Source organism: Neomonachus schauinslandi, chromosome 1 (genome assembly GCF_002201575.2).
Source record: "Neomonachus schauinslandi chromosome 1, ASM220157v2, whole genome shotgun sequence".
NCBI lineage: Eukaryota > Metazoa > Chordata > Mammalia > Carnivora > Phocidae > Neomonachus > Neomonachus schauinslandi.
This window is the reverse complement of record NC_058403.1, coordinates 38,781,887-38,809,309: the sequence shown is the minus strand read 5'-3', so window position 1 is coordinate 38,809,309 and position 27,423 is coordinate 38,781,887. Positions and strand designations below refer to the sequence as shown.

The 27,423-nt window shown below is 34.6% G+C and overlaps 1 protein-coding gene across 2 annotated transcripts; it reads right to left on the bottom strand.

Annotated features, from left to right (window-relative positions):
• Window positions 1-175: 175 nt before the first annotated feature.
• On the bottom strand, window positions 176-27,423 carry CHMP2B (charged multivesicular body protein 2B). 2 transcript variants are annotated; one of them, XM_021689413.2, is made up of 7 exons: window positions 27,363-27,397; window positions 27,155-27,238; window positions 13,965-14,056; window positions 9,249-9,443; window positions 5,241-5,343; window positions 2,039-2,145; window positions 176-1,857 (listed from the first exon to the last, which is right to left on the bottom strand). In XM_021689413.2, exons 2-7 carry the CDS (start codon window positions 27,186-27,188, stop codon window positions 1,747-1,749), a joined length of 642 nt encoding a protein of 213 aa, XP_021545088.1. In that variant the 5' UTR covers window positions 27,189-27,238; window positions 27,363-27,397; the 3' UTR covers window positions 176-1,746. The 2 variants fall into 2 exon arrangements, with proteins under 2 accessions (XP_021545088.1, XP_021545087.1); XM_021689412.1 differs by having other exon boundaries at window positions 27,155-27,423.

Below are 27,423 nucleotides of genomic sequence, written 5' to 3'. Positions count from 1 at the left end.
TCCTGTATCAACTGCTAATTCTTAGAAGGCATAAGGAGCAGAGTTACCTAATTAATTTTCTTTCTAGGAAAATGATAAAAATCATTCTTTTGAAAAATTACCAGATATGCATAAAAATGTTAACTTTAGCAGAAGCCAAAAACAGAGTAAAAGATAAGGAAAGAGAGCATAACAGCAATAAATCTTTATTGGAATTCTTTTTAACAAAATAATTTTTAAAAACAAAAGCCCCCGCATGTAAACAAGAAAGTAAATAAAGTTAGTTGGCATCATTATGTACATCCAAAAATCAAAACAAGTTCTGGGTTAACATTCCATAATCCAGTAAAATGTTTTGACCCATCAATGGTCAGGGAAACTATTTAATACTATCAATAATGCAACCTGATCTTTGAACAGCATACAATAATTTATGAATTATAAACGATATAGTTGGAACTTTTCATTCTTCCCACCAATCCATATGCCACATGTAGGCTAGTCCTAAAATGGATTTACGTTGTCCATATTAGACTAAAATGTCCATCCTCCTAAACTGACCAGGTTACACCTATCTGATCTCCTCTATAGTTTTTTATGGTGGGATATACTAGAACCCATATATTACAACATAACTTTTTTAAACTAACCTAATCCTAAATTCTACCTCTAACTAATCTGTCATTTCATTTTTTCTCACTTTCTATACATACATTAAATACCATAGCAACTTCACCTTAAAAAATACTGCTAATACATTAATACACATTTAGGCAGTAATTTCTGACAAAGTTGTAGTTTATTTACCAAGAAAAAAATGCTATTTTTTAATTTAAAATTTAGGTCAAGTATTGTCATAGTAGTGTTAAATTAAGAAGGATGGCTTCCATTTAGAGGGTTCAATATACACATTAATGAAGATCAAAATTAAACAGAGATTAAATTATATCTCATATGGGGAAGATTTTCTCAGTTCTTGGAAGAAAGACCAAAATAGTTTTATTACTATAAAATGTTATTAATTCAGTGTCTGTTTTTGCTAATTACATTCAATTCACTTTTATAAACTTTACAAAAGAGAGCTGGGATAATTTTTCTAAGAGGCCTTAATTTTGGTTTAAAATGTAAGTCTTTTCTGTCAGTTAAAATAATTTAAAGATGTGCACAATATGTTTGTGCTGTTTAAGGCAGGTGCCAAGCACATTTTGAAAGGTAATAAACTTACCAACTAGAAATGTTCTCCCAAAGGAAAAAAAAGAAAAGAAAAGCTCATGACAGTTTTTAAGACAGATGTTTAAATAGCACTCTTCTTTTGGATGATTTAAAAATAATTTGGCAGCTGAACTGCCTATGGTCATACCACATATCGCTAAAAAAGGACAAGCAACAGATACAGAATTAATGATATATTTTTAGTATTTTTACAAGTCTCTTTAGTTGGTGCCTAGCGGCATTTAACAAGATTTTTGTATTCAGTGTAAAAAGATGGAACAGAAATACTAAGTAATGAATATAATTTCTCTATGTCATGCAGGAAAGAAGTCAAACGTTTTACATATCATCACTCCTAAATAGTTGTAATTAAAATCCAAACTGTTCCCATTTTTGCATCCTTGTCATTCTTTGGTAAAAGATTCAAAATAGTCATGGGTTAGGAAACAACTGTTTGCTCATGGTCTTCATTTTTGTAAAAGGAAATCTGCACTTATACTAAATCTGGTTTATACTAAATAATTATAAGTAAGCAAAATATTATGGTTTTTCTGACTAATCTACTCCTAAAGCTTTGAGTTGCCGTTCAATCTCTTCATCGGAGATAGTAGCCTTTGAAGTAGAGGCAGATGGTAAGCTTCGGGCAGCTGATGGAGCTTTGGCCATCTATATTAAAGGAAAAGGGAAAAAAAATGCATTATCAAACATTTGGGCAAGGACACAAAGGATATGCTGCACAGACATTTTCCATTCAAATATAAAAAGATGCCTCTAAGGGCAAAGGCTAACTTAAAGTGACAAAAGCGGTAGAAACGATTCCAACAGAGGATAGAAGACATATTCATACCTTTCCAGAGATTTCAATTCCGATTTCATCAAGAACTTGATTCACAATATCTTGGCTTTCTTCTTCATCATCAGAGCCATCAAAGATATCATCAAGTGTGTCATTGACTTGGGGGGAAGGGGAGAAACAAAATTACAGTTACTATCAAACAGATTTCAAGTTAGATTTACATTTTTAGAAGGTGGCCCACCTATGTGTACATATTTGTAATATTACTCAAGGGCAAACTTAGTTGAACCAGCAAACTACAAAAGTCATTCTCAAATGTTAGTGAAGTTCACTTATACATTTTTGAGTTACTAAATCTGGAGTACTTTTCATTGCAACACAACTAATATAAATAATAATTATATAATATAACAAGTCTACTATGATTTTTAAAAATGTGTCTAATAAACAACAAAAGAAATTCACAGCTAAAGGCTTAAAGTTTTTAAATATGATTCTACAAACTGTATTCACTGAGCTAGTTAGTAGCTGTTAAATCTGACCATGTAATAATAGGCAAGAATCAAATATCCTGTAAATATTAGACAATTTACTCTTTTTATACCTATATTTTCAACTTAAATTTACATTCAACATGTAGGCAGAATATTCTAACAAAGTATAAGGTTGAGTGTTTTATTAAACTTGTCTACAGAATGACATCCAATTTAACCTTGCAAAGATTATTATTGCTATATCCCTCTCTTCCTTCCCTTCCCAAAGTATTTATGGAAAAGTTTCTGTATAGAAGGTATCACATTAGGATTATGTCTTATTTCTGAAACAAAGTGCCTAGCATGTAGTAAAAGTACAATTAATGGACAGAGAAAAATGAAGATCTCAGGTAGTTTACATTTAAGTAGAAAAGAAATTAACAATCAGATTGTAGTAAATAAGAAAGATAATAAAGGGAAGAGATTATATCCAACTGGGAAGAAGTACATGTGAGGTGGTCCTTAAAGGATGCATAGGATTTGACCAAACAGAAACAGAGGGAATAGAATGAGCAAAGACTTGGTGGAAGACAAAAGGAATACACTCAAGGTAGAGTAAGTTCTTCTGTTGTGTTATTATTTAAGGGGCATGAATGGAAAAGGTGTATCTATTATTCTGGGTCAAAGAGCTTATGTCTGATATGGGAAAAAAGATCTGGGGAATCATTTGGGACGTCCCAGCCCTCTCCCTGTTTCACATGTACATCTTAATTGTTTGTGTCCTTGATATAATTAATAAAGCTTGATACTGGTTAAGATCTCTGGTTGCTATGAGCATGATTTGATAATTTGAGATAGATGAGAAAGAACAGAGAGGTGTAATCAGGGATTAACAAAGAAGGATGCTTTCAGAAAAAGTGTAACAAAATTAACCATATTTTATATATATATGTATATATATATAATTTATATATTTGTATATATATGTATTTACATACATATGTGTGTATATAAAATGTGTGTGTGTGTGTATAAAATACAGATTTCTCAAAGATCCTGTTTACAAAATTGAACTTGTTGGGTCTGGAGCAGCACTGTACAATATAAATTTCAATTGGAAAAAGATTATATCCATTTAAACACTGAATTTATCTTTGGATAAAAACTAATGTTAATGCACTTTACTAGGTCATAGAAGAAATGAGTAATCACCAACAACTACTATTCTTTCAGACCCATTTGCAAAGTAGTAAAATACAAATGAGAACTATGATAGATATGAGTTGTATGAGCCTATTGATTCTCTTCATTATAGCTTAATGGAAAAGTTAATTCCTCTAAGATCTGCTCACACCTGTGCCATCACTGGGAATCACATAAACATGTTAGATACTGGGATCATTATATAAATGACAATTCTCAGTCATTAAAAATTCACTAATGATGTTTCAAAAAAGTCATATTTTTCAAAATAAAGATTCACAGTCAAAGCTAAAGAATTTTTGAACTATCAAAGATACACATACATTTTCATTAACTTCTAAAAGGAAAATAGAAAATAGATATTTTGAAATTGAATACTTAAGGTGGTGAGTTTCATATTCCTGATAATTTAATCAGATACTAGTTTATACACTGCCATTAAATTAAAACGCTAGCAGCTAAGCAGAACTAAACTGGCGTATCTCTACATAGTTGTAAAACAATTAGAAAATACCTTTGCAAAATAATAATGTCAGTTTTTACATACCAGGTTAAGTAATGTTGACCAGGATGCTGTAAAAGGTCACTTATTTATTAGCAACCAAATAAAGATTGGAATAGTCTTTCTGGGAGGAATTTAGTATGAACCAAAAGCCTTACAAAAGTTAATACTCTAAAGAGATTTTAAAAATTTAGTCAAAAATAGTATAGAAACATTTATCAAAGGATTAGCAAATACACAACAAATTTTAAAACAATCTTACTGACCAATGTAAGAATGGTTCAATAAATTAAGATTGATGTTATTGAATACTGATGTTATGCAATATTAACGCTATTAAAAAAAGACTTCAGAGAAAATTTAAGGTCATGAGTACATGTGTATATCATACTACTATGTTTTCTAAAAGCAGGATAAGGTTCAAAACTGCACATGTAATATGATTTAACTTCTATAAGATATGGGAAAATATAGGAAAGAAGCATATAACATTATCAGTAACTATATCTGGGTGATGTGATAACAGATTTTTTAAATGAACTTTGTTTCTTTGTGTTCTCCATATTTCCTCTACAAAATGCAATTAGTTCATAGTCAAAAAGAAGAAAACTAAATATTAAATAACTTAGGGAAGAAGAAGGAAAAAATAAGAACAAAAGAGCTCCCCATTATCTCTACCTCTAATAAAAATAGAGATCTTCTCTAGTATGGAAAGAATCAACACAACTCTTAAACTACCAAATTCATACCAGGAAGAGTTCTTTTATTCACAAGTTGGTTTTGGTCCCCTCATCAATTAAGCAAAACCGCTGGGGCCAATATGGCATAAAAATATGGCATATCATATTTTATATTTTTTCTTCCAGTAAAGTTTGATAGGATTTGAGCCTTATACTTTGCCAATTTAACAATACACTAGAGTTATAATACAGACATCTATTCAGAAGGGTGCTGTACCATTGCTTTTTTCAACATTTGTGCTTTTGTGGATTAGAATATGAGGTTGCTAGTAAATAAATGTGGCTGATTCAAAGATAAAAAAACTGTAAATTTCATTACAAGCTATTAAACTTACTCATTTCTTCAGTCATTTCCATTTTCATGTTTTCCTTCTGGAAATTCTGCATTGTTTGTAATGTCTTTTGTGGATCCATCTTCTTGTTAACTGCTTGCATTGTCTTTAAATATATGAAAAGATTCATGTTGGCTACATAAATGTGACATTTTACTATGAATTAAGTCCAAAGAGAACATATCAAATTAGATACAGGCTTTCTAAAGATATACATACTGTCATAATCTAACATAAGACTGTTAAGTAGTCTAGAAAAAAATGAAATACTCACTTGGAAACCATCTGCTTAACATTTATATAATAAAGACCAGGGTGAAAAAACTCATATGAACAGTAGGCAAAAAAAAAATAAAAAACATTGTCCGCAAAAAATCCATTTCAAATGGGAAAACTACATTTGCCTACTATGTGGCAAGTAGGTAATGTCTAAATTGAAAAGAATTACAATTTAAATTTTATAAAATTTTTCATTAAGCTTTTGATGTCTAAATTAAAAAGGAAGATACACAGCATACACACTTAATCCATTCACATATTTTAAACCACGGTTTAAAGAAATGAACAGAACACCGAGTTTTGTAAAAATATGTGAAAAGAACTCTTACATTTTATATTCACAAGTTATTTCATTAAAAGAGATTAATGCTATCCAGCATGGCCAAAATATTTTATACATATTATATATAAAATTTATGTATTATATACAGTAGTTCAGACACTACACAATATAAAACACATCAGTTTCAAAGATACCAAGCAGTCTTTTCGCAATCTGTACACAATGCTACAGCCAAGGTAACCTTTAAGTGTAACACTGGATTTCCCCCATTCCCCTCCAGCCCACACATACCTTTGAAGTGACTTTCCATTGTTCTTAGTATTAAAAGCCAAAATCCATAATTCACTATGAGACCAAACACCACTGAACTCTGCCTAACAAGCTAGTCTTACGGTGCACCATTGCCCTCCAGCCACACTGATCTTTCACTTCCTTAAATGTGCCATACTTTCTCTTGCCACAGGACCTTTGCATACACCGTCTCACACCTGGAATGCTCCTCACCATTTGTTTTCATTATCAACACTTCAGATTTCACCACTTTCCTAGGAAAATCGTCCCTGACACCCCTGATTAGAATAGATATCCTTGTTAAATCCTACTCACTACAGATGAAATTCCCTATTTATTCCTGTAAATTATATTACTTCACTTGCAACTTACAGTATTGTAGCAACTAATACTAATAACAATGGTGATAATGATAATAATAAAGCAGTAAAAGCCTATATAGTCTTAACTATGTGCCAGACACTGTTCTAAGCACTTTACATATAATAAATTTAGAGTTAAAAGACATTTATTTAAGCCTGACAAATCTTACATGCTAGGTGCCACCATTTTCCCTGTATTAAAAATGGAGAATGAAGGCACAGAAGGTCAAAATAACTTGCTGAAAGTCACAAAGCTAATGAACAGAAGTGAGATTTAAATTCAAGTAATCTGGTCCAGAATGTATATTCCTAATCACTGCACTAAACTCTCTCTCAAATGGGCTGTTTTTAAGCATGTATGGGGGCACCTGGGTGGTTCAATTGGTTAAGCGTCCAACTCTTGATTTCAAGTCAGGTCATGATGTCATCAGGGTCCTGGGATTGAGCCCTGAGTTGGGCTCCAAGCTCAGCATGGAGTCTCTTTGTCCTTCTCCCTCTGCTCCTCTTCCCACTCTCTCTCTCAAATAAATAAATAAAATCTGAAATAGACTGTACAGTTTAAACCCTTGCCTGGTTTTGCTTTCCACTTCATCCCCATCATTTGTTATACTTCCTACCTATAGGGTCTAAACAAATATTTGCTGAATTAATACATTTCTAAAAAGATTAAGTGAAAATTCCAGTTCAGATATCTCTATATGGCAGGACCATATTCGGTACCTTTTCCTAGCCTACCACCTGCAAAAAAAAATTGCAAAATAAGTGGTTTTCCCTTTAACATTATTGAAAGGTTACCCATCTCAAGTGTGTGATCATCACATATGATCTTTTCCTAAATTAGATGTTTAGTTCTGTCCGTTTATGAAAGAAAAAAGAAAAACAAAAGTTTTTGTCCTTAACCATGTATTTTTCACTGTAAAAGGACAAAGATCCATCAAGAATAAGTTACCTGACAGAACAAAACTAATATTGAAACTTCCTCTATTTTTTTTGAAACTTCCTCTATTTTTTTAAAGAACATATTGTGTCACTGCACTTACTGCAGCTAAGATGGATAAATTCTATTTTCATGTGCTCTGTAATCTAAAACACAATTATAGTTGCTCCTCATTATTTCCGGATTCTGTATTTGTGGATCTGCCTACTCACTAAAATGTATTTGTAAACCTCAAACCAATACTCATGGAGCTTTTGTGTTCCTCTGTGGACACAAAGAGAACAGCAAAAAAATGTGAGTTGCTCAACATGCTTGTTTCCAGCTGAGGTCAAACAAGGTGACACTCTGCCTTCCTGTCTCAACTCTCAAACCGTAAACAAGTGTCCTTATTTGTGGTCTACTTAGTGCCCTATTTTTGTACATTTTGTTGGTGATTTTGCATTATTTAAATGGCCCCAACCAAAGTACTAAAACAAAGCACAAAACTATGTGTCCATGGAGAAAATACATGGTGGCTTTGATTAGGCATGACTTCAATGTTAATGAATCAACATTTATTAACTATGGTGTCTTTCAACAGAAACACATAAACATTAGGTATAAGCTGGTTGACAAAAACATTGTGACCAAAGGCTAATCCTATATTTCCCACAGGAGAAATGGTTCGATATTCACTAACTGAGTATTCCCAACTTAACAGAACATTAACTACTTCAAATAATGAGAATCAACTGTATATACCATTTTTTAAATATGAACCTCCTACTTTCTCTCCTCTGTGGCTTTCTTTTATTTTGGTCTTCATATTCATATTCCTCCTTCCTTATATTTAACACCTAATGGTATTTTTAAGACCTAGGTCTTCTGCAAAGTCTTTCAGATCATTCAATTCAAAGATCTGTGCAGTTCACTGAAACTTAGCACAAACTGATGTATGTAGTCGGTAGTTTCCCTGTCAGATATACCTTAACCTCCCTGCTCTCTACCCCCACCCCATCCCCAATTGAACTATAAAATCTGTGAGAGCAGGTCCTTCATCTTAGATGTCTTCTTACTCCTTATAGTACTTCACATACAGCAAGGGACTCATTATTTATTAAAAAATCAAAAAGCTCAGGGGCGCCTGGGTGGCTCAGTCAGTTAAGTGTCAACTCTTGATTTCAGCTCAGGTCATGATCTCAGGATCATGAGGTTGAGCCCCACTTTGGGCTCCATGCTAAGTGTGGAGCCTGCTTAAGATTCTCTCTCTCCCTCTCCCCTCCACACCACCCCCGAGCTCGCTCACTCTAAAATAAGCTCACAGTCCTATAAACTCTATAGTAAAAACATTTTTTTTATACAAAGACCGTAAGTTAAACATAAGTTCCTGGTAAAATTAACTGATAAATCCTTCTGACAGAAATCATGTGTCCTTCTGACACATACATGAAAATGAATCAAGAGCAAATTATTACTCAGAAGTAATTAAAACTTATAGCTTAATGAAATAAGACCAAAAATCTTCTGACAATTTAAGGGAAAAAAGCAAACAACACTTTTAAGTCAATTTAAAAAATTTAGAAGCTACACATGACCTTGGAAAAAATCAAAATATCTGAAACAAGAAATTTTATAGTAAATCAATAAAGAATCTACATACATCCAAAACTGTTATAATATTGTAAGGTAACTATACTTCAATTAAAAAATCTAGAAGTAGTTATCTGGATTATCTAGTATTATTAACGCCTTTTACTAAATATTACACAGATTCTGTGCCAAATATACATCAGGAGCTACTTTTAAATCTGATTTGAATACTGACACTTATATGTCTTAGATAAAACAATAAATGTATGGATATAAAGGTTCCCACTTACTTTTGCTGTAGTAGACATTGCTCCCGCCATCTTCATTTGGGAATTCATCACTTTTGTTTGTGTCGACATAGAAGTGACTTTTGAACTTACAGCAAAAGTTCTTGTTTTCTGTTTCCGTAGATGTACAAGCTGTTTGGCTAAAACTCTGCAAGCTTCTTTATTACCAATCTTAGCCATTTTCTTAATTTCTAATTCCTAAGAAAGGAAATAAAAAGAGGGGAATAAAATCACTGAGAGGTAGTCCCTAATGATTAACTTCAGGAAAAAAAAAAAAAATCAAACACACATCATATACCCTTTTCTCCCTGATCATAAAGAGAGGAAGAGGCAGGTGGGCGCCTGGGTGGCTCAGTTGGTTAAGCGACTGCCTTTGGCTCAGGTCATAATCCTGGAGTCCCGGGATCGAGTACCGCATCGGGCTCCCTGCTCAGCGGGGAGTCTGCTTCTCCCTCTGACCCTCCTCCCTCTCATGCTCTCTGTCTCTCATTCTCTCTCTTGCAAATAAATAAAATCTTAAAAAAAAAAAAAATTTAAAAAAAAAAGAGAGGAAGAGGCAGTCATAAAGTCATAGAAAAAAAGTTAATTTGAGAAAGCAATTTATTCCACAGGTTTACACGGGAAAGACAGAATTCATACCTTCATCCACAAATACAAAGCAAATCTATAAAATAGTATTTACAAAGAGCCCAAAAGAAAATGAAAAAGCTCAATCTAAAAGTCAGTAGGAAAAAGGGAAAAAAAAAAAAAAAAATTAAAAAAAAGCCCAAAAAAAAAAAAAAAAACCAAATCTAAAAGTCAGAAGGAAAAAGGGAAAAAAAAAAAAAAAGATAAAGAGTTGGTGGGACAGAGCAAAAAGAGCACATTGGTAGATTTAAAGCGAATATGACAGACAATTACATTAAGTGAGAAGGTTCACCTAACACCTCAGTAAAAGACATAAACACTACTATATGCTATGTCAAGAAACCAACTTTAATTACAAAAACAAAGCTAAGTAAAATGATAGAAAACGTATTCCATATAATTACTTACTAAAATCTGAAAATCTGGAGTGTGTACATTAACATCAGATAAAATAAACAAACAAAAAAACTTGAGAACAAGGAATACTACCAGAAATAAAAAGGGGCATTTCATAATGACAAAGGAATCAATATATAAGGATGTTAAAACAATCCTATACGTGCATGCACCTAAGAACAGTGCTTCAAAATATGTGAAGCACAACTGACAGAACTGAAAGGAGAAACAAATACACAATCAGCATGAGGGATATCAACCACTCCTCTCTTGATTACATTGCTATAATTGTTAGAAGTAGACAATCTGCAATGATACAGATTTATAAAAAATACTATCATCAACTTGACCTAACCAACATTTATAAAAACGCCATCACCAACGGCAGAATGCTTGTTTTTTATAGATATACACTAAAAAAGAAGAGAATCACCAAAATATATCATATTTTGCTCAGAAAACACGACTCAATATAATTGAAGAGGACTGAAATCATACAAAGTATGTTCTCTAATAGCAATGAAATTAAACTAGAAATCAGTAAGGAAGGAAAAGGAAGGTATATCATAAATATGCAGAAATTAAACATGGTTCTAAATAAGTCATGGGTTGGAAAAATTTCAGGAGAAATAATATTTTGAACTTAATAAAATGAAAATGCAACATATCAAAATGTGTGGGCTATAGTTAAAACAGTTCTTAGAGGGAAATTTATAGCATTAAAACTTATATTAGAAAAAAATAAATATTTCACAAGCTTCAAAATTGAGAAAGTAGAAAAAAGAGTAAGTAAAACAGTAAATACAAGAAAAAATATTAAACAATAAAAGAAATCTACGTAGTAGGAAAGAAAAAATATCGAAAATTAATGAAATCCAAAGCCTTTTTTCATAAGAGGTGGATCAAATTGACAGGCCATGAAGGGCCTGTCTGTCAGCCAGACAGATGAAGGGAAAAAAAAAAAATGAGACAAAGAGAACACACAAATTACAAAGATTAGGAATGCAAAGGAGGGATCACTTCATATTCTAAAGATGTTAAAGGATAATATGGGATATTATGAATAATAGGTCATTACATTTTTTTTTTAGAAATGTTCTTTTCCTTATTTTTTTTTTTAAATTTTATTATGTTATGTTAGTCACCATACAATACATCATTAGTTTTTGATGTGGTGATCCACGTTCCATTGTTTTCGTATAACACCCAGTGCTCCATGCAGTACGTGCCCTCCGTAATACCCATCACCGGGCTAACCCATCCCCCCTCCCCTCTAGAACCCTCAGTTTGTTTCTCAGAGTCCATAGTCTCTCATGGTTCATCTCTCCCTCCAATTCCCCCCCCCCATTTTTCCCTTCCTTCTCCTAATGTCCTCCATGCTATTCCTTATGTTCCACAAATAAGTGAAACCATATGATAATTGACTTTCTCTGCTTGACTTATTTCACTTAGCATAATCTCCTCCAGTCCCATCCATGTTGATGTAAAAGTTGGGTATTCATCCTTTCTGATGGCGGAGTAATATTCCATTGTATATATGGACCACATCTTCTTTATCCATTCATCTATTGAAGGGCATCTCGGCTCTTTCCACAGTTTGGCTATTGCGGTTATTACATTTTAAAATTTAGTAGACATGGACGAATCACTTGACAGATGTTAACTACCAAGGCTCATTTAAAAAGACATATCCTGATCCATTCTGTATCTGTTTTTTTTTCTAAAAATTGAACTTGTAGTTTAAAAACATATCCACAAAGAAAAGTTCCCTCTCAATGGCTTTACTAATGAATTCTATCAAACATTTAAGGAAGAAATACACAAACTCTTCCAGTAAAGGAAGAGTAAGAGAAACCAACTCACACTTTAAAGTCAGCATCACTCGGATGTCAAAACCAAATAGACACTGGACAAAAAGATAACTACAAATCACTATCTTTCACAAACACAGATGCAAATATTCTTAACAGAATTTCAGGATACTGAAAAAAATATTTCAAAAAAAACCCCACATCATTACCAATGGAGCTTATCCCAGGAGCAAAAGCTTGATTCAACTTTAGTAAATCAATAAATGTAATTCACTACATTAACAGACTAAAGAAGAAAAACTACATGATCATCATCTCAACAGATGCAAAAGTGAACCTCTACCCTCACCTGATAACACAATAAAATTTAATTCAATATGATTCACAGTCCTAAATGTAAGAACTAAAACTAAGATTCTTTTTTGCACTTGATTAAAATAAAAAATTTTCTGTTCCACAAAGGACACTATCAGGAAAATAAAAGACAAGACCAATAACTGGAGAAAATATTTGCAAAACATATATTTAATAATGTACTTGTATTTGAAATATATAAAAAACATACAAATAAATAAAACATTGACAAAAATGGGCAAAAAGACATGTAAACAGCAAACACGCACATGAAAAGATGCTGAACATCATTGGCAATTAGCAAAATATAATTTAAAATGACAATCCACTATACACCTCCAGAATGACTAAAAGTAAAAAGACTGTCAACTCCAACTATTGGCCAGGATATGGAACAACTTTACTTTCAAATATAGCTGGTGGAACAGAAAACATTATAGCCAATTTGCAAAACTGTCTAGCAGTTTCTTACACAGTTAAACATACATTTACCCTATGATCCAGCAATCCCACTCCTAGGAATATACTCAAGAGAAATGAAAATATGTTCACACAAAGACTTCAATTGCATCTTTATAGCAACTTTATTCAAAATAGCCCAAACCTGGAAATAACCTAAATGTCCACTAGCTGGTGAACAGATAAATAAACTGTGAAACATCCATACAATGAAGTAAATTTAAAAAATTAATACTGATTATATAACACTGATTAATCTCAAAATAATTATGATGAGTGAAGGAAGCCATATTTAAAAAAAAAAGTTCATATTATATGATTCCATTTATATAAAGTCTTGAAAATGTAAACTAATCTACAGTGACAAATCAGTGTTTGCCAGGGAGGAGGGAGTCAGGGAAAGATAGGTGAAAGACATTACACAGGGAATAGGAAACTTTTCAGGATGATGGATATGTCCATTACCCTAATGGAAGTAAGGTTTCATGAGTTTATGCATATGCCAAAATATATCAAATTGTATGCTTTAAATATGTAGTTTATTGCATGTTAGTAATACCTCAATCATGCTGTTCATTTAAAAGATTTTAAGCAACATACATTTAAAAACATAACAAAAATATTTAAAGATGGGGAAGATAATCTATTTTTTAAAAAGTACATTCATTATCACAGATACAATGATCACTAAAGTATCAAGTAAGATACCAATGAGTTAACATAATTATTTCTTGTAACCCTTTCTTATTATTCAGGACTATTTTATTTTTGTTGTTAACTGAGAATGAAGTAGCTGTGTTTTGAGTAATATTTCCTCCCAGGCATTCATGACTTCTACAAACTGAAGAATAATTTGATTTTATAATCAGCAGAATACACAGAATCCTGATAAAAGTCAGCAGAATGACACAATAAACAAAGGTAAGCAGAAAATGCAGGAAGACGTTAAATGCCATTTCTTAGTAAATCACTTACCACCTGCCATGTGTCTTATTCTTAGTTAGCTAATTATTCCAACACTAATTTCCAAATTTGTTTGAAAAGTTAAACTGAAATTTAATGTTCTACTTACCAGCTGTTTTTCTTGTTTCTCTAAAGCTGCTCGGTCTCTGATTATAGCTCTCTGTGTACCTCGTAATTCTCGATTCTGTTCCTTTATTACATCTAAGAGAACCACAAAAGAAACCTAAATGTATGAATTCCAAAATTTTTTTCAATATCATTTGAAATATTAGACTTGGAGACCTTAATAAAAAAAAAAGAAACCTTGATTTACTAGATGTTAAAATTTTTCATTCAATATACTAAAAAATTAGTCAAATATTAATACTTGGATTATAAATATTAATTATATAAAGAATTACAAGATAAGTGCAGACAGGCTATAGTTGGAGGTTTAACCAAAAGTATATATAAATCACAATAAAATATTCCCTTAGAGAACTGATGGTATGCAATGTTTTATGTGGCACATATTATATATGTCTCTCTCTCTCTCTCTCTCTCACACTCACACACACACACACACTTTTCATCTCTTCTTACTCCAGTATTATATGAAATTCCAGGAAGGAAGACAGATCATGTGTTTATTAAATCCTTTTTTCTACACTAAGTCATTATAACAGAGTGAAGCAGCAGACCTTCCAATGAGGCAGACCTGGATTTGAATCCTCCCTCTGCTACTGGATCATTATTTGATGATATCTTGGCAAAATTAGTTAATATTCTAAACTTCAGGTTTCTTATTCATATGATAAGGATAGTTGTTAAGGTGTAAATAACATACATAATTGCCCTGATATACTATTAAATTTCCAATCAATCTTAATGTTTTTCTAACTGAATTCATTTGGATTCATTAGTCCCATCTTTTGAAGAATTAAAGTATTAGTCTAGGCCTGATGGACTATAATTTGGGTTAGTTGTTACTAAACAGTAATTTCTTCAAAAATCATAGATATTGATGGTAATTCTTGCCAAAATTGGTCTCTCATTATCAGGAATCTTGCTAAGTGTTGTACATATATTATACAATATTCACAATAATGCTATGGAGTTGATTTTTCTATTATTTTATATTTAAAGAAAACTGAGTGTTAGGAAGTTTAAATAACTTGCCCAAGGTCACAAGGTAGTAAGCAGTAATGCCAGATTTGGATCCAAATGTTCTGTCTCCTGAATCAGTAATCTTAATCACTTCATTAGAGTACCTTTCTAGTCAAGAGGTAGATTTAAAAACAACAGTAACAACAACAACAGAAAGAATAGTCTCTTCATCAAATGGCACTTGGGACAACAGGATTGTCCACATGAAAAAGAATGAAATTGGACCCCTACATCACAGTGTTTATAAAAATTAACTAGGGGTGCTTGGGTGGCTCAGTCGGTTAGGGTCCAACTCTTAATTTCAGCTCAGGTCATGATCTCAGGGTCATGAGATCAAGCTCGCATCAGACTCCATGCTCAGAGTAGAAGTCAGCTTGAGAGTCTCTCCCTCTCTTTCTGCCCCTCCCGCTGCCTGCATGCCCATGAGCTCTAAACAAACAAATAAGATCTTTTTAAAAAAATTAACTAAAAAAAGATTAATGACCCAAATATAAAAACTGAAATCATACAATTCTTAGAAGAATACATAGGAGTAAATTCGCAAGATCTGGGATTTGGCAATAGATTCTTAGATATGACTCTAAAAGCATGAGCAACAAAAGAAAAAGTAGACAAACTGGACTTCGTGAAACTTAAAGGCTTTGCACCAAAGAACATTATTAAGTGGAAAAATATTCCACAAAAAGGGAGAAAATATATACAAACTATATATATGTTAAGAGTCTAGTATCTAGAATATATAGAAAGCTCTTAAAACTCAAAAACAAGACAATCTAATTAAAAATGGTTGAAGGACCTGAACAGACACTTATCCAAAGAAGATACAGAAATGGCCAATAAACACAAAAAGAAGATGCTCAACATCATTAGTCATAAGGAAAATAGAGCTACTTCACACCCACCAGAATGGCTATAATCAAAAACAAAAATGGAAAATAACAAGTATTAATAAGGATGTGAAGACTGGTACCCTTTGTACTGCTGATAGGAATATAAATTGTTCCACACGCTATGGATAACAATTTGGTGGTTCCTCAAAAAGATAAACACAAAATTACCATATGACACAGCAATTCTACTTCTAGGTATAAGAGAACTAGAGTATAAAAAGATATGAAGTTCAGACACTATGGATAACAATTTGGTGGTTCCTCAAAAAGATAAACATAAAATTATCATATAACACAGCTATTCTACTTTTAGGTATAAGTGAACTGGAGTATAAAAAGAAATGAAGTACTAATACATACTACAACATGAATAAACCTCAAACATATTATACTAAGTGAAAGAAGCCAGATATTAATGGTCACATTTTATGATTATGTTCATATGAAATATCAGAATAGATAAATTCATAAAGACAGAAAGCAGACTGGTAGTTGCCAGGGGTTGGGGAGAGAGGAGAATGCTGAGTCACTGTTTCACTTGTACAGGATTTTATTGTGAGATGATGATAATGTTTTGGAACTAGAGGTGGTGGTTATACACCATTGTGAAAGTACTAAATGCCACTGAACCCTTGTTCACTTTAAAATAGTTAATGTTATGTGAATTTCACCTCAAATAAAACAACAGAGCCAACACCCATTATCCTTTTACTGACGGAACATCACAACTTATGTTCTACACATTCCTGTGTGTAACATTTAACTTTACTCAGAATAAAGATAACTAATTACATTGAGGAATAGGCAGCATACTAAGAGGTTCACAACAACCACAAACGTTAAGTACTATTATCTCACTTATTTCAGGGAATTTGACATTCGGTAAGGTAATCTGCCCAAGGAAGAAAGAGTGCTAGGATTCATATACAGGCAGTCTGATTCCAGGGCCTCTGATTTTAACTACCATATTATGCTAGGAAGGCTTTCGGGCAAACAAGAAATAAAGGTATCGGAGACATAATCCTTATCAATATAGATACATATCAGTAAAAATATACAAGATTTAAAACAGAATGAAAAACATTTCAAGTCATTATATAAAATATAACTAATCAACTACAATGACTTTCTGAATAAAAGTTAAGATGCCAGAGCTTCTCTTTACAAGACATCTATTTTCCTTCTCTTGCATACTGTGTTTCTCAATGAAGTTATACTGATGGACAGCTCATGCTCAGGATTTTCTAGGAATGTATTCTATAGGTTCCTTAAATATAGAAATAGGAAACCATATCATATATATAAGAGAAATGGGGGGGGGGCTCGACCCCAGAACATTGAGATCATGACCTGAGCCAAAATCAAGAGTCAGACGCTTAACTGACTGAGCCACCCAAGCATCCTTTATTTCCCAAATTTATTAAGCCAAGGGTCCCTTCTAAGAAATCTCTATTAATATTTTTTAGATGCTAATGTTCCATGGAGCACTGGTTGGCATTCTACTGTCACAATTTATTAGTTTCCTAGGGCTGCTATAACAAATACCATAGACTGGGTAGTTTAAACAATAGAAACTAATTTTCTTACAGATCTGGAATCTGAATATTTTTTAGATGCTAATGCTCCATGGAGCACTGGTTGGCATTCTATTGTCACAATTTATTAGTTTCCTAGGGCTGCTATAACAAATACCATAGACTGGGTAGTTTAAACAAAAGAAACTAATTTTCTCACAGATCTGGAACCTGAAAGTCCAAGATCAAGGTGTTGGCAGGTTTGATTTTTCCTGAAGCCTCTCTCCTTAGCCTGCAGATGGCTGCCTTCTTGCTATGTCCTCATACAGTCTTTTTTCTTAGTGTGCCCATCCCTGGTGCCTCTTCCTCTTTTATAAGGTCACCCTCCTATTGGATTAGGGCTATGCCCTCATAACCTCATTTAACCTCAATTACTCTTTACATACCCTATCTCCAAATATAGTCACATTAGAGGTGAGGACTTTAACACATGAATTTTATGGGCATACAATTCAGTCCACAGTGCACAATATCTTTCCTCTGACATCTGTAGACACTAAACAGCAAAGCTCTCGTTTACCTAGATTTAAAAGCAGTCATCAGCCTTTTCATCCTCAACACTCCCAATTTTCTTCTTTTGAACTTAGCATGCTATCTTGCCAAAACCAATGAATTGGTATAAAAACACTGACCACTTACCCTACTGTTTCAATGATGAGGGTCTTCTAAAGCCTTCAGAGTACGGAAGCGAAAAAGAAGCCACCATATTGACAAGTTAAATTGTGGTCAGATAACCGATACAGATGCAAAGCAATTGCTGAAAGCCTTGACTGTTAAGATCTAGAATTCTATCAATATATACTTATTCATTATTAGAATAGTATAATATGTAATAAAAAGTATGTATTTGATCCTTGTCTTTAGTTCGTGGCACAGAGCTCCTAAAACCCTTGTAATTTCCTTAGTGGTAGGAACATCTTTTAGCTCAAGAAGGTGGACACCTAGATAGTTTCTGGAGGGCACTGGTTACCAGAAAGACAAAATGCTTGAATAGAGGGTAGGATGTTCAGCCCCAACCTCCTGATCTCAGGAGAAGGGAGTGGAACCGAAGACTGATAAAAACTCCTGATTAAAGAAGAGATTAGGAGAACTTCGTGGATGGTGAACACACTGATGTGCTGGGAGGGCAGTGTGCCTGAAAAGGGCATGCAAGCTCTGGGCCACTTACAGCCCCCACAACTTTGCTTCCATTTGGCTATTCCTGAGTAAAGCACTTTCCTGAGTTCTAAGGGTTGTTCTAGCAAATTATCAAACTGTGGAGGAAGTTATGGGGACTCTAGAATTCACAGCTGGTTAGTCAGAAGTACTGGTGGCCAACTGGGACTTGTGACTAGCATCTAGGATGAGGACAGTCTTCTAGGACTGAGCCCTGCATCTGTGCTAACTCCACGTAGTGTTAGGACTGATTGATGTTTTGGACACAGCAGTTGATGTCACAGAATCAGAGAGCAGAAAATAGATATAGCCATCTTTGTTGGGAAAACACATATTATGACATGAAATTTTACCAGAACATGTACCTTAATCAAAATAGTTTTATTTCCCTTTTCTTAATTTTATGTAACTGTGTACCATAACTATCACTGTATATTAGAGAAAGAAAAAGAAAGAAAATTAACTACTGCACATTCCATAGCCCCATAGTTAATAGACCTATTAATATTTAAACAGTTCTAAGCTATAAACTGAGAGCATCTAATGTTGCATACTAAAATATAGTCATAACACTTTAAAACATATTATGGTAAGAAAAGATAGTAAAACATTTTCTTCATATGAAATGATAGGCATATCCTATAAAAAACAAATCACTCTTTAAAAAAAAAAATCCCTATATTAAATCCACATTTAATGACTTGGTCTTCTAGATAATTCAGAGGGGCTAATAGAAGAATGGTTCTGAGACACTTATAATGTTTTTAGGCCAAGTTTATTTTCCATTATATTTATTTTTTGGTAGGTTTGATTTCCTCCCAAGATTACAAGCTCTTTAAGAGCAAGGAGCACAAGTATTTTATTTATTTATTTGTATTCCCACCACACTTCATGCCAACTACTACCCCAATATAGTATACTTAGCAGTGATCTACGGGAGTACAGACACACTGAAATGTAAAAGAATGTGACTCATAGGCATAGTTAATACATTTCTTTGAAATGTCTAATAAACTCTATTGGTTACCAAGAAAGATGGTTGATAATTTAACCATGAACCTTAACTACGATAGATCTCTTTATACAGTGGAAGATAGAGCACTGAAATAACCAGATATTTCCCTTACAATTTTCTGCTTTCCCCTTTTTTTCATTCTGAGTGAAGACAATGAGAGAAACATGTACTGGGTATTGCTGACATCTAGGAGATAGAGTGCTTGGCTATTGCCCATCCTGCTTCCTTCTCTAGGCAAAAGAATATGCCCAAATTTTTATATTCCAGCACTTCATTTACCTTGTGGGGTTGCTGTGAAGCACTTCATAATAGGTGGTAATAAAGAACTTTTACATTGTGAAAATGGCAATGGTACATGGCTGTGACTATGGTATGTTCTCTTTGCTCCCATTCCGTGAGGTAAAAAAAGGGTCGGAGGCCGTCCCAACCACTACCCTCTTCTCATCCAAACCCAGCACAACACTTAGAGAAGGCCACCCAAGCCAGCTCCACTGGAGGCATTAAAAGCCTATCTCAAGTCTTTCAGATTATTTTTACTGAATGAAATATACATGTGTGCACTGGAGTGATCAGGCTTAAATTTTGGACTTAAGAAGATACAGACAGAAAAGGTCATTCTGCTCTCCTTAGTTGTGAATCAATAAGGTCTATCTGCTTACAGGAAAAAAAAAAGTCAAAAAATAAAAAAATAAAAACAATACAAAAGGGGCCTCCTTGTGGTCCAGCCTAGCTTACTAGATAGAATTCTCTACTGGGGTTTGAGGCTAGGCCCCAACTTGAATTATGGCTGTCCTTCCAGACCCTGCTTATTTACATATAATTTGCACATTTAAGGACTGAAGCAAAAAGTAATTATCAACTCTAAATACAGGCACTCATTAATTTGTGAGTTATATTTTAAATATCTTTAAAGTGCCTTTCGTTTGGGGAAAAGGAGATACCCTGTCTCAAGCTTACAGGGTAGTTCAGGTTATTGGCCCAGTGAGGCACTGGTCAGTAGACAGCATCCACTCTACCATATACTGGGTTTTGTGCTTTATTATAAGGTCATGTTTACTACAGGGTCAAGACAGAAATTTTAATCTAATACACCATATTTTCTGCTTTTAAATGTATTTCTTTAAAGAAAAAAAAAAATCATTTTGATCCATGCAGTTTTATTGCCTATCAGTTGTCTTAAGTCTAGTGATCACATGGATTGAAAGAGAAGCACAGAATAAACAAAGCACATCTTGCTTTACCATTTTTATTAACTTGCTTTGGAGATCAAGACCTGAGAAGACAGGGAGCTTCTCCTTTAGATTTCATCTGCAATCTCTGCAGCAGCTGTGAGTGTAAGTAGTGGGTCTGCAGCCCTGGGAGGGCAGGATAACGGGTATTAGCTACAACCTGATCCTTACTGAATAGAAGAACCACCTGTGTGAAGGGGGTGTGGTGGAGCTCACCAAACAGTAAAGAGGAAAGGAGTCCTGGCTATGCAGGGATGTACCACCTTCTTGGGTAGATGAGGAGGAAAAAACTGCAAATAGCACAAACTCAAAAGTTAAGGGATAAGAAAGAAATGTTTAAGGTCAGTTCCTAGAAAATGCTGGCTCTGGGAACCAAAGTTACTGAGAGGCAGAGGGAAAATGACAATGAGAGAATGGATGGGGGAGGAATCAGAATTTGATATGCAAGCAAATCTGTTTCTCAGGGTTTGGAAACTGTATATCAAAAAATCAGGGAGGAATGGCATCAGCTTAATTAACCAGTTTTGATACATGGTAAAGAAAAAATAAGAACAAAAAACAACTATGGGAAACAGAAAGAACTGTGGAGGATTGTGCCAACAGATTTTTTCTACATATGGTCCTGGGAGCCAATCATCCATTTAAAAACTAGGTTGAAGTTGAAAAACTCAGCAGGACTTTCTTGGAAGGAGGAGGTAGAATACTAAAGAGAAAATAGGAGTCTAGCCCTATGGTAGCATAAAAGGAATGCTTCCTGCCCCTCCCCCCCCCCCCCCCAGTAAAATCTCAAGTCACTCAAATACTGAGAAATTCATTCAGATTAATTTATTATTAGTAAAATATCAGTGTTTTCAAGAGCTGACGGAAGGTCTTCATATGGGCTATGTGTCAGTATATCTTTAGATCTCATTTGGTCCTCAAAGACACAGCTTTGGTACCATCATCAATAACAGCTTCACTTCAGAAAATTGTGAAAGAGCATTTCCTCACTTTAGATAAGAGAGGGAACAAGAAGGAAAGATCCTATGAAAGGGAAGTTTCACAGACTTAGGGACTTGAAGGTAGAAAACAGCAGCAGGAAAAGAAATACCAGTCTTTGGGGTCATGCTAGGGATGCAGAAATACAAAAGACATTTTCCTACAGAAATACCCATGGATGGTATCTATCCGTCTTCATACCAAAAAGTATGGAGAACCTTAACTCAGAAAAATGCTCAGAAGAGAGTACTGTGCTTCTGAATCCCATGTTCAATTATTTTTCTTTGGTGTGCCAAGAATGTAGGGGCCGAACAGCAAGTAAAATTTGAGTTTTTAAATATTCAGAATAAGAAGCACTAAGGGAACACAAAGCATCCTAGGAAAGATCTAGCTATTATAGGTAGCACCTGACAGTTCTATCTTATTTGGAAGAAAGCAGAAAAGTTCTGGAGGGGATTCAGTTTATATAGTTGGTAGATTTTATTCTCTTAAGATATCAGAAATGTGTCAACCTACCTTCTCACAGGAGATTTATCCCAAGTTAGTCAAAGCTTCAGATTCTGAACTCTGAACTACTAGCATACATGGATACAATCCCAATAACGCAAAAACCAAGAAGCTTGCTCCTCTTCTATCAGTAGAAAGTTCCTCAAATTATGTCTAAACTTGCAGGTGGGTGGCAATGATATATGGATATAGACTATAATAAGCTCTGGATCCTGGAAACACTACTTTTGGTTAGTAAATACTATCATTTTGAAATTTTGCCTGAAATAAATTGCTGCAGAAATACTTTCATGTGTGCTGAAGAGACTCTGCTACCTTGCATAAATGCAATGTAGGAAAAACTCTGAATAAACATAGTCCAACTCTGGAAGTGCACAAGGATCTACTTTAGTTCCAGTGAATGCAAGTCAGGAAGCGGGGGCTAAAAAAGTGAGAATACGGGACTGAGATACTTAACACAGTTTGAGGTGGCATCAGAGAAGAGTTCTTAGAGAAGAAAAATACCTGACCTAGTGCAGGTTAGCCAGAGGAAGGAAAAAGAGGGTTCTATGCCTAAGGACATCATGAGCAAAAATATGTCAGAGAGAGAAAGAGTACTGATGAATATAAGAACAATACCCCTGGACAGTAAAATGTTCAGGGACATGAAAAGAAAGATAAGGACCAGATCAAGGAGGGCCATATGTGCCTATTAAAGAGCTCTTGTTGATCCTGTCGGTACCAGCGATATAATAAAGGGGTTTACACTGAGGAGTAGAATAGTCTGATTTGGGTTTCTGGTGGATCAAATCACAAGGCAACTTTGTAGATGAACAATTTAAGGGCTATGAAGCTACAGGAAAGAAAAGCAGAAAGGTGATGTAATAAAGTGCAAGAAAAATGGGATCTGAATTAGAGCAGGAGTGCAGACACACAGTGGAAAATCATGTGTCAAATATTTAAGAGGCAAAAGGAGCAAAACTTGGTAATTAATTAAAGGTAGGAGGCAAAATCAAGACCTGCCAATACTGGAAGAGGAGACTCAGGAAAGGAGCTGACTTAAAGTAGATAGTGATAAATTCTGTTTGGAATCTCTTCAGTCTGAGGTACTTTGGGACCTCTAGGTGGAGATACTCAGCAAATCGCTGGTCTGAAACTCAGAAAAATATAACTAGAGATACAAATTTGGGATCCATCAGCACTTAGGTAATAGATAAAGTAACAAGACTTTGGATAAGATCATGCAGGGAGAGTGTACAGTTAGAAAAGTGGCAGCCCAAGATGGAACCAAGAAGAACACTAACATTTAGGGAGCAGGGTTTAAAAAAAAAAGGAAGGAAGGAAAGGAGAAGGGAGGAAAAGAGGAAGGAAAAAAAAGAAAAGAAAAACCTGAAAGGAGAAAGAAAAAAGTGATTAGAGAAATTTGAGGAAAATATTAAAGAGTTTCATGGAAGCCAAAAGAGAATTTCAATAAAGAAATTATTATTAGGACCAAATGCAAAACATAGGCTCAAGAGGTGATCACTAAAAAATGGCCATTTTGACAATCTAGGAGTCATTGATGATCTTAGCAAGATCTCTCTGCTTAAGATGTAAAGCAACCGCTATAGAATTGGGGCATTGTCTGAGAAATAAAGGGGTAGGGATGGGAGATGACACTACTCCTTTAAGAAGTTTACATGGAGAGCAAAAAGAGACTGGACAATACTTCCTAAGAAACCCTGGGTCAAGGGAGAATCAGGGAAAGGAGGGTTCTTCCCAGTTCTACTACTATACGGAATTAAAGTTCTACCATTGATTCCAAGGGAAAAAGAGTCCAGTTCACAGATAAATGGTTACCATTACATAGTACCTACCAAAAGTTGAGAATTCCATATACTAGAAAGAACAGCAAAATTAAACTGTGTCATAGGCTCTCTAATAAGGAAATATTATCAGTGATAATACTCAAGGGATGAGGTCCTGGTTTTGCCACTAAGTTGTGTGACCTTGGGCAAATTACTTAGTCCTTTGTATCTCAATTTCCTCACCTATGAAGTGAGGATGATAATAGTACTTACCTTCTAAGTTTTGTGAGAATTAAATAAGATGCTGCATACAAAATGCTACCACAGTGCTGGCTTAGAGTAGGACCTCAAATTTGCCTTTATTGAGGATAACAGACAACAATTATATAGTGCTTAAAAAATTTCACTTTTTAAAAGACATATTTAGTTGTGCATTTATGACAAATCCTCATGGCATCCTGATTTACAGGTTCATAATTAGTTTCAATAAGCAGGTCACCATTAGTCCACTTAGGGGGGAAAAAAACACTGTAAACACATTACCCTATGTATATGTGTATACCTTATAAATCAGTAAAAGGAAAACCAAATACTCAATTGTAATTTCAAATTCAAAAGAATCTTTCTCTTCTATGGCATTGAGATACAATTCTCATTAATTTCTGTAACAAAGTATACACTGCAGAGGCTTGTTCATCTTTGTGTCAAAAATGAATTAAACATAACTCTGAATGGTAATAAGTGCTGTACTGTTGTCTCCCTTTTTAATTTACAAGTGCAGTAGTCTTTAATGATATAGTATGCAACTCTTCCAGCCAATCCAAAGAAACAAAAAGATTCATTTATTCTCCAGATCTATGTGCAGTTACATATTTCCCTTATATATCAGAATTTCATTACTGCTGAAACAGATAAAGGCAGCATACAGCAAAAGATCTTATGATCAATAATCAATGAGTCCGAGGATCTGGGAGAAAAGCATAAATATACATTACATTTCATAATATACAGCCTCATTACTGCTAAGAAGAATGCTGTCACCTTTTAAACAAAACACCTTTTTAATAAAACAAGGAGTAAAAACATCAACAAAGCTCTATTATCAGAATAATGAAAGTACAAATCTATAATTAAAATGTCAGTAAGTGATCTGAATTGACATGATAATGTAAAAAAACATCAAGTATGCAGTTTGCTAGTTACAGTAAATGTACATGGTGGCCAAATTTACATTCAGAAATTTCACACATAGATCTTTAAATCCATAGTATAGCTCCTAAAGTCCTTAAGACTTTCTTTTTACAAATAAATCTATTTAGCAAAAAACATTATTTCTTGGATGAATTAACCCAACTACAAATGAGTATATAGTTAAATACCCTCACTGCACATCCTCACTTTTTTCTTTTTTATTCTGTTCTATAAAGTACAATAGTCCTAGTATACTGTGCCTAGAAGCACAGTGATGAAAATACAGAACTGATATTTATGTCTTTGAAAATATTTGACAGATATTAAGCAATTAAAGCTGTTTGGACTTTAATGTTAAGATTTTTTTTTAAATATAATTTGTAACATCACAGTAACAATGGTACAACTCTTTTCCTCTGTTTAGCAAATTGTCACTATAAAAAACTGAAGCAAAAAAATAAACCATTTCCCCCCTGAAGTACTATACAATAATTGGAAACCACAATATTGGTACTGAAACAGTGAAGAATTAAAAATTAGACAAATCCATCTCACATAATTGTCCTATATCCTGTACCAACTTGAAAGGTATTCTAGGTACTGTAAATGGTACTATTTAGTTACTAAAAAGTCCATAAATCGAAAAAAAAATTTTTTTCACCCACTCAGGGTAGGCAAAAATGTATTATGCTGTGTACTAAATCAGGACTAACATTACATTATGTGTTGAAGTGAAGGGTAGAGTGGCAGAGTAAAAGTGATGTCTTTGTTACCCTCCCGAAAATAATGTTGCTGGCACTGGAACAGTCAATACAAAAGAATGAAGGAGTTACCCCAGGTCTGGACTCAGCACCCTGTTTGTACCAATCACTGTCTAGCTACCACTGCTCCTTTTGTGGCAGGGTTAGACCCTTACAAAGAAGTGATTCTTTGGTTGAACCAACAGCAACCTAGTCTCAACATGTAATAGGAAACACAATTTTTAAATAACTTGAATGAATTTGATTCCTGGTGGCAGTCAATGTAAATATCAAAAAGTAACTAGTCAGTGTTATATATACATTACAGTAACTGCTTATAAACAACAACTTGTATATTTCTGTACATTCATTTTTTTCCTCTTAAGATGACATTGAGCTAAATGTCTGAAACAATGCAAGTATCTAAAAATGTAAACTTCTATGCAGACAATACATACCACATCTCTTACTTTAGATAGCAAAAGATAATCACAGGGAAGGAAAAATACATTATGAAAACTAAACCCAAGGTACTTCCCTTAGGTTTCTTTTATATTTCTCCTGGAGTCAGTAAAGAAGCAGTTGTTTCACATCTCTATTGATGGGATATTCTTAAGGGCAAGCCGACCCAGACCTAGGTTCATTTTGTAACTGGAGCCTGTTATCCCCTCCTCCAGCTGAATACAGTTTTCCTGTTTGTACGCCTGTTAAGTAGTACAGCTCCAAACTGAAGGAGCAACAAACCAACGGATGAAACCAACAAGAAATTCATCAAATCTCCGTCTAATGACACTCAAGGGCCAACCGCATCCTGTCTCCTCGAAATGCTCAAGGTCTCGCTAAAGGAAAAACCGGGGGTGGGGGGAGGGCGGTAAAGGTGGTGTATGTGCGTTACAGAGAGAAGAAGCCAGATCTGCTCAGGTGAGGTTGAGGTGTGGCGAGTCAGCAGAGATGGGGAAGCAGAGAAGTGACGCACGAGGGCGGTCACCTGTGGGGCCACTCGATCCAACCCCGCCCCCAGGGACAGCTGAAAGAATCGTGGCGGGAAGCCCCCAAAACACGCCAGGGAAACGCAGAGCTGGGCCCCTTTGGCCCGGCCTGAACTCACCCTCCACGGTTTTCTTCTTGAAGAGAGACGCCATGGTCAGGGACCGCGCCTGGGCTGCCCCGCTTGGCCCGGTCCGACCCGCGACTGAGAAAGGACAGGAGGGAAAGGACAGGCCCTTAGAGGGTTTGGTGTGACGGAGCGACGGGCCAGAGAAGAGGGCGGGGTCTCCAGGCAGGACCCGGGGAAGGCGGGTATCGGCGAAGCCTACCGCAACCGACTCGCCCCGAGCTCAGGTGACCGAGAACTAAGACACTTTTTGGAGAAGTCAC

Excerpts from the sequence above, each read along its gene's own strand:
- CHMP2B (XM_021689412.1), bottom strand. The coding sequence starts at position 27,188 with ATGGCGTCTCTCTTCAAGAAGAAAACCGTGGAGG. Across the intron at positions 9,444-13,964 it reads AGAAACAAGAAAAACAGCTG|GAATTAGAAATTAAGAAAAT; the intron begins GTAAGTAGAACA and ends TTCCTTTCTTAG. Across the intron at positions 1,858-2,038 it reads GAATTGAAATCTCTGGAAAG|ATGGCCAAAGCTCCATCAGC; the intron begins GTATGAATATGT and ends CCTTTAATATAG.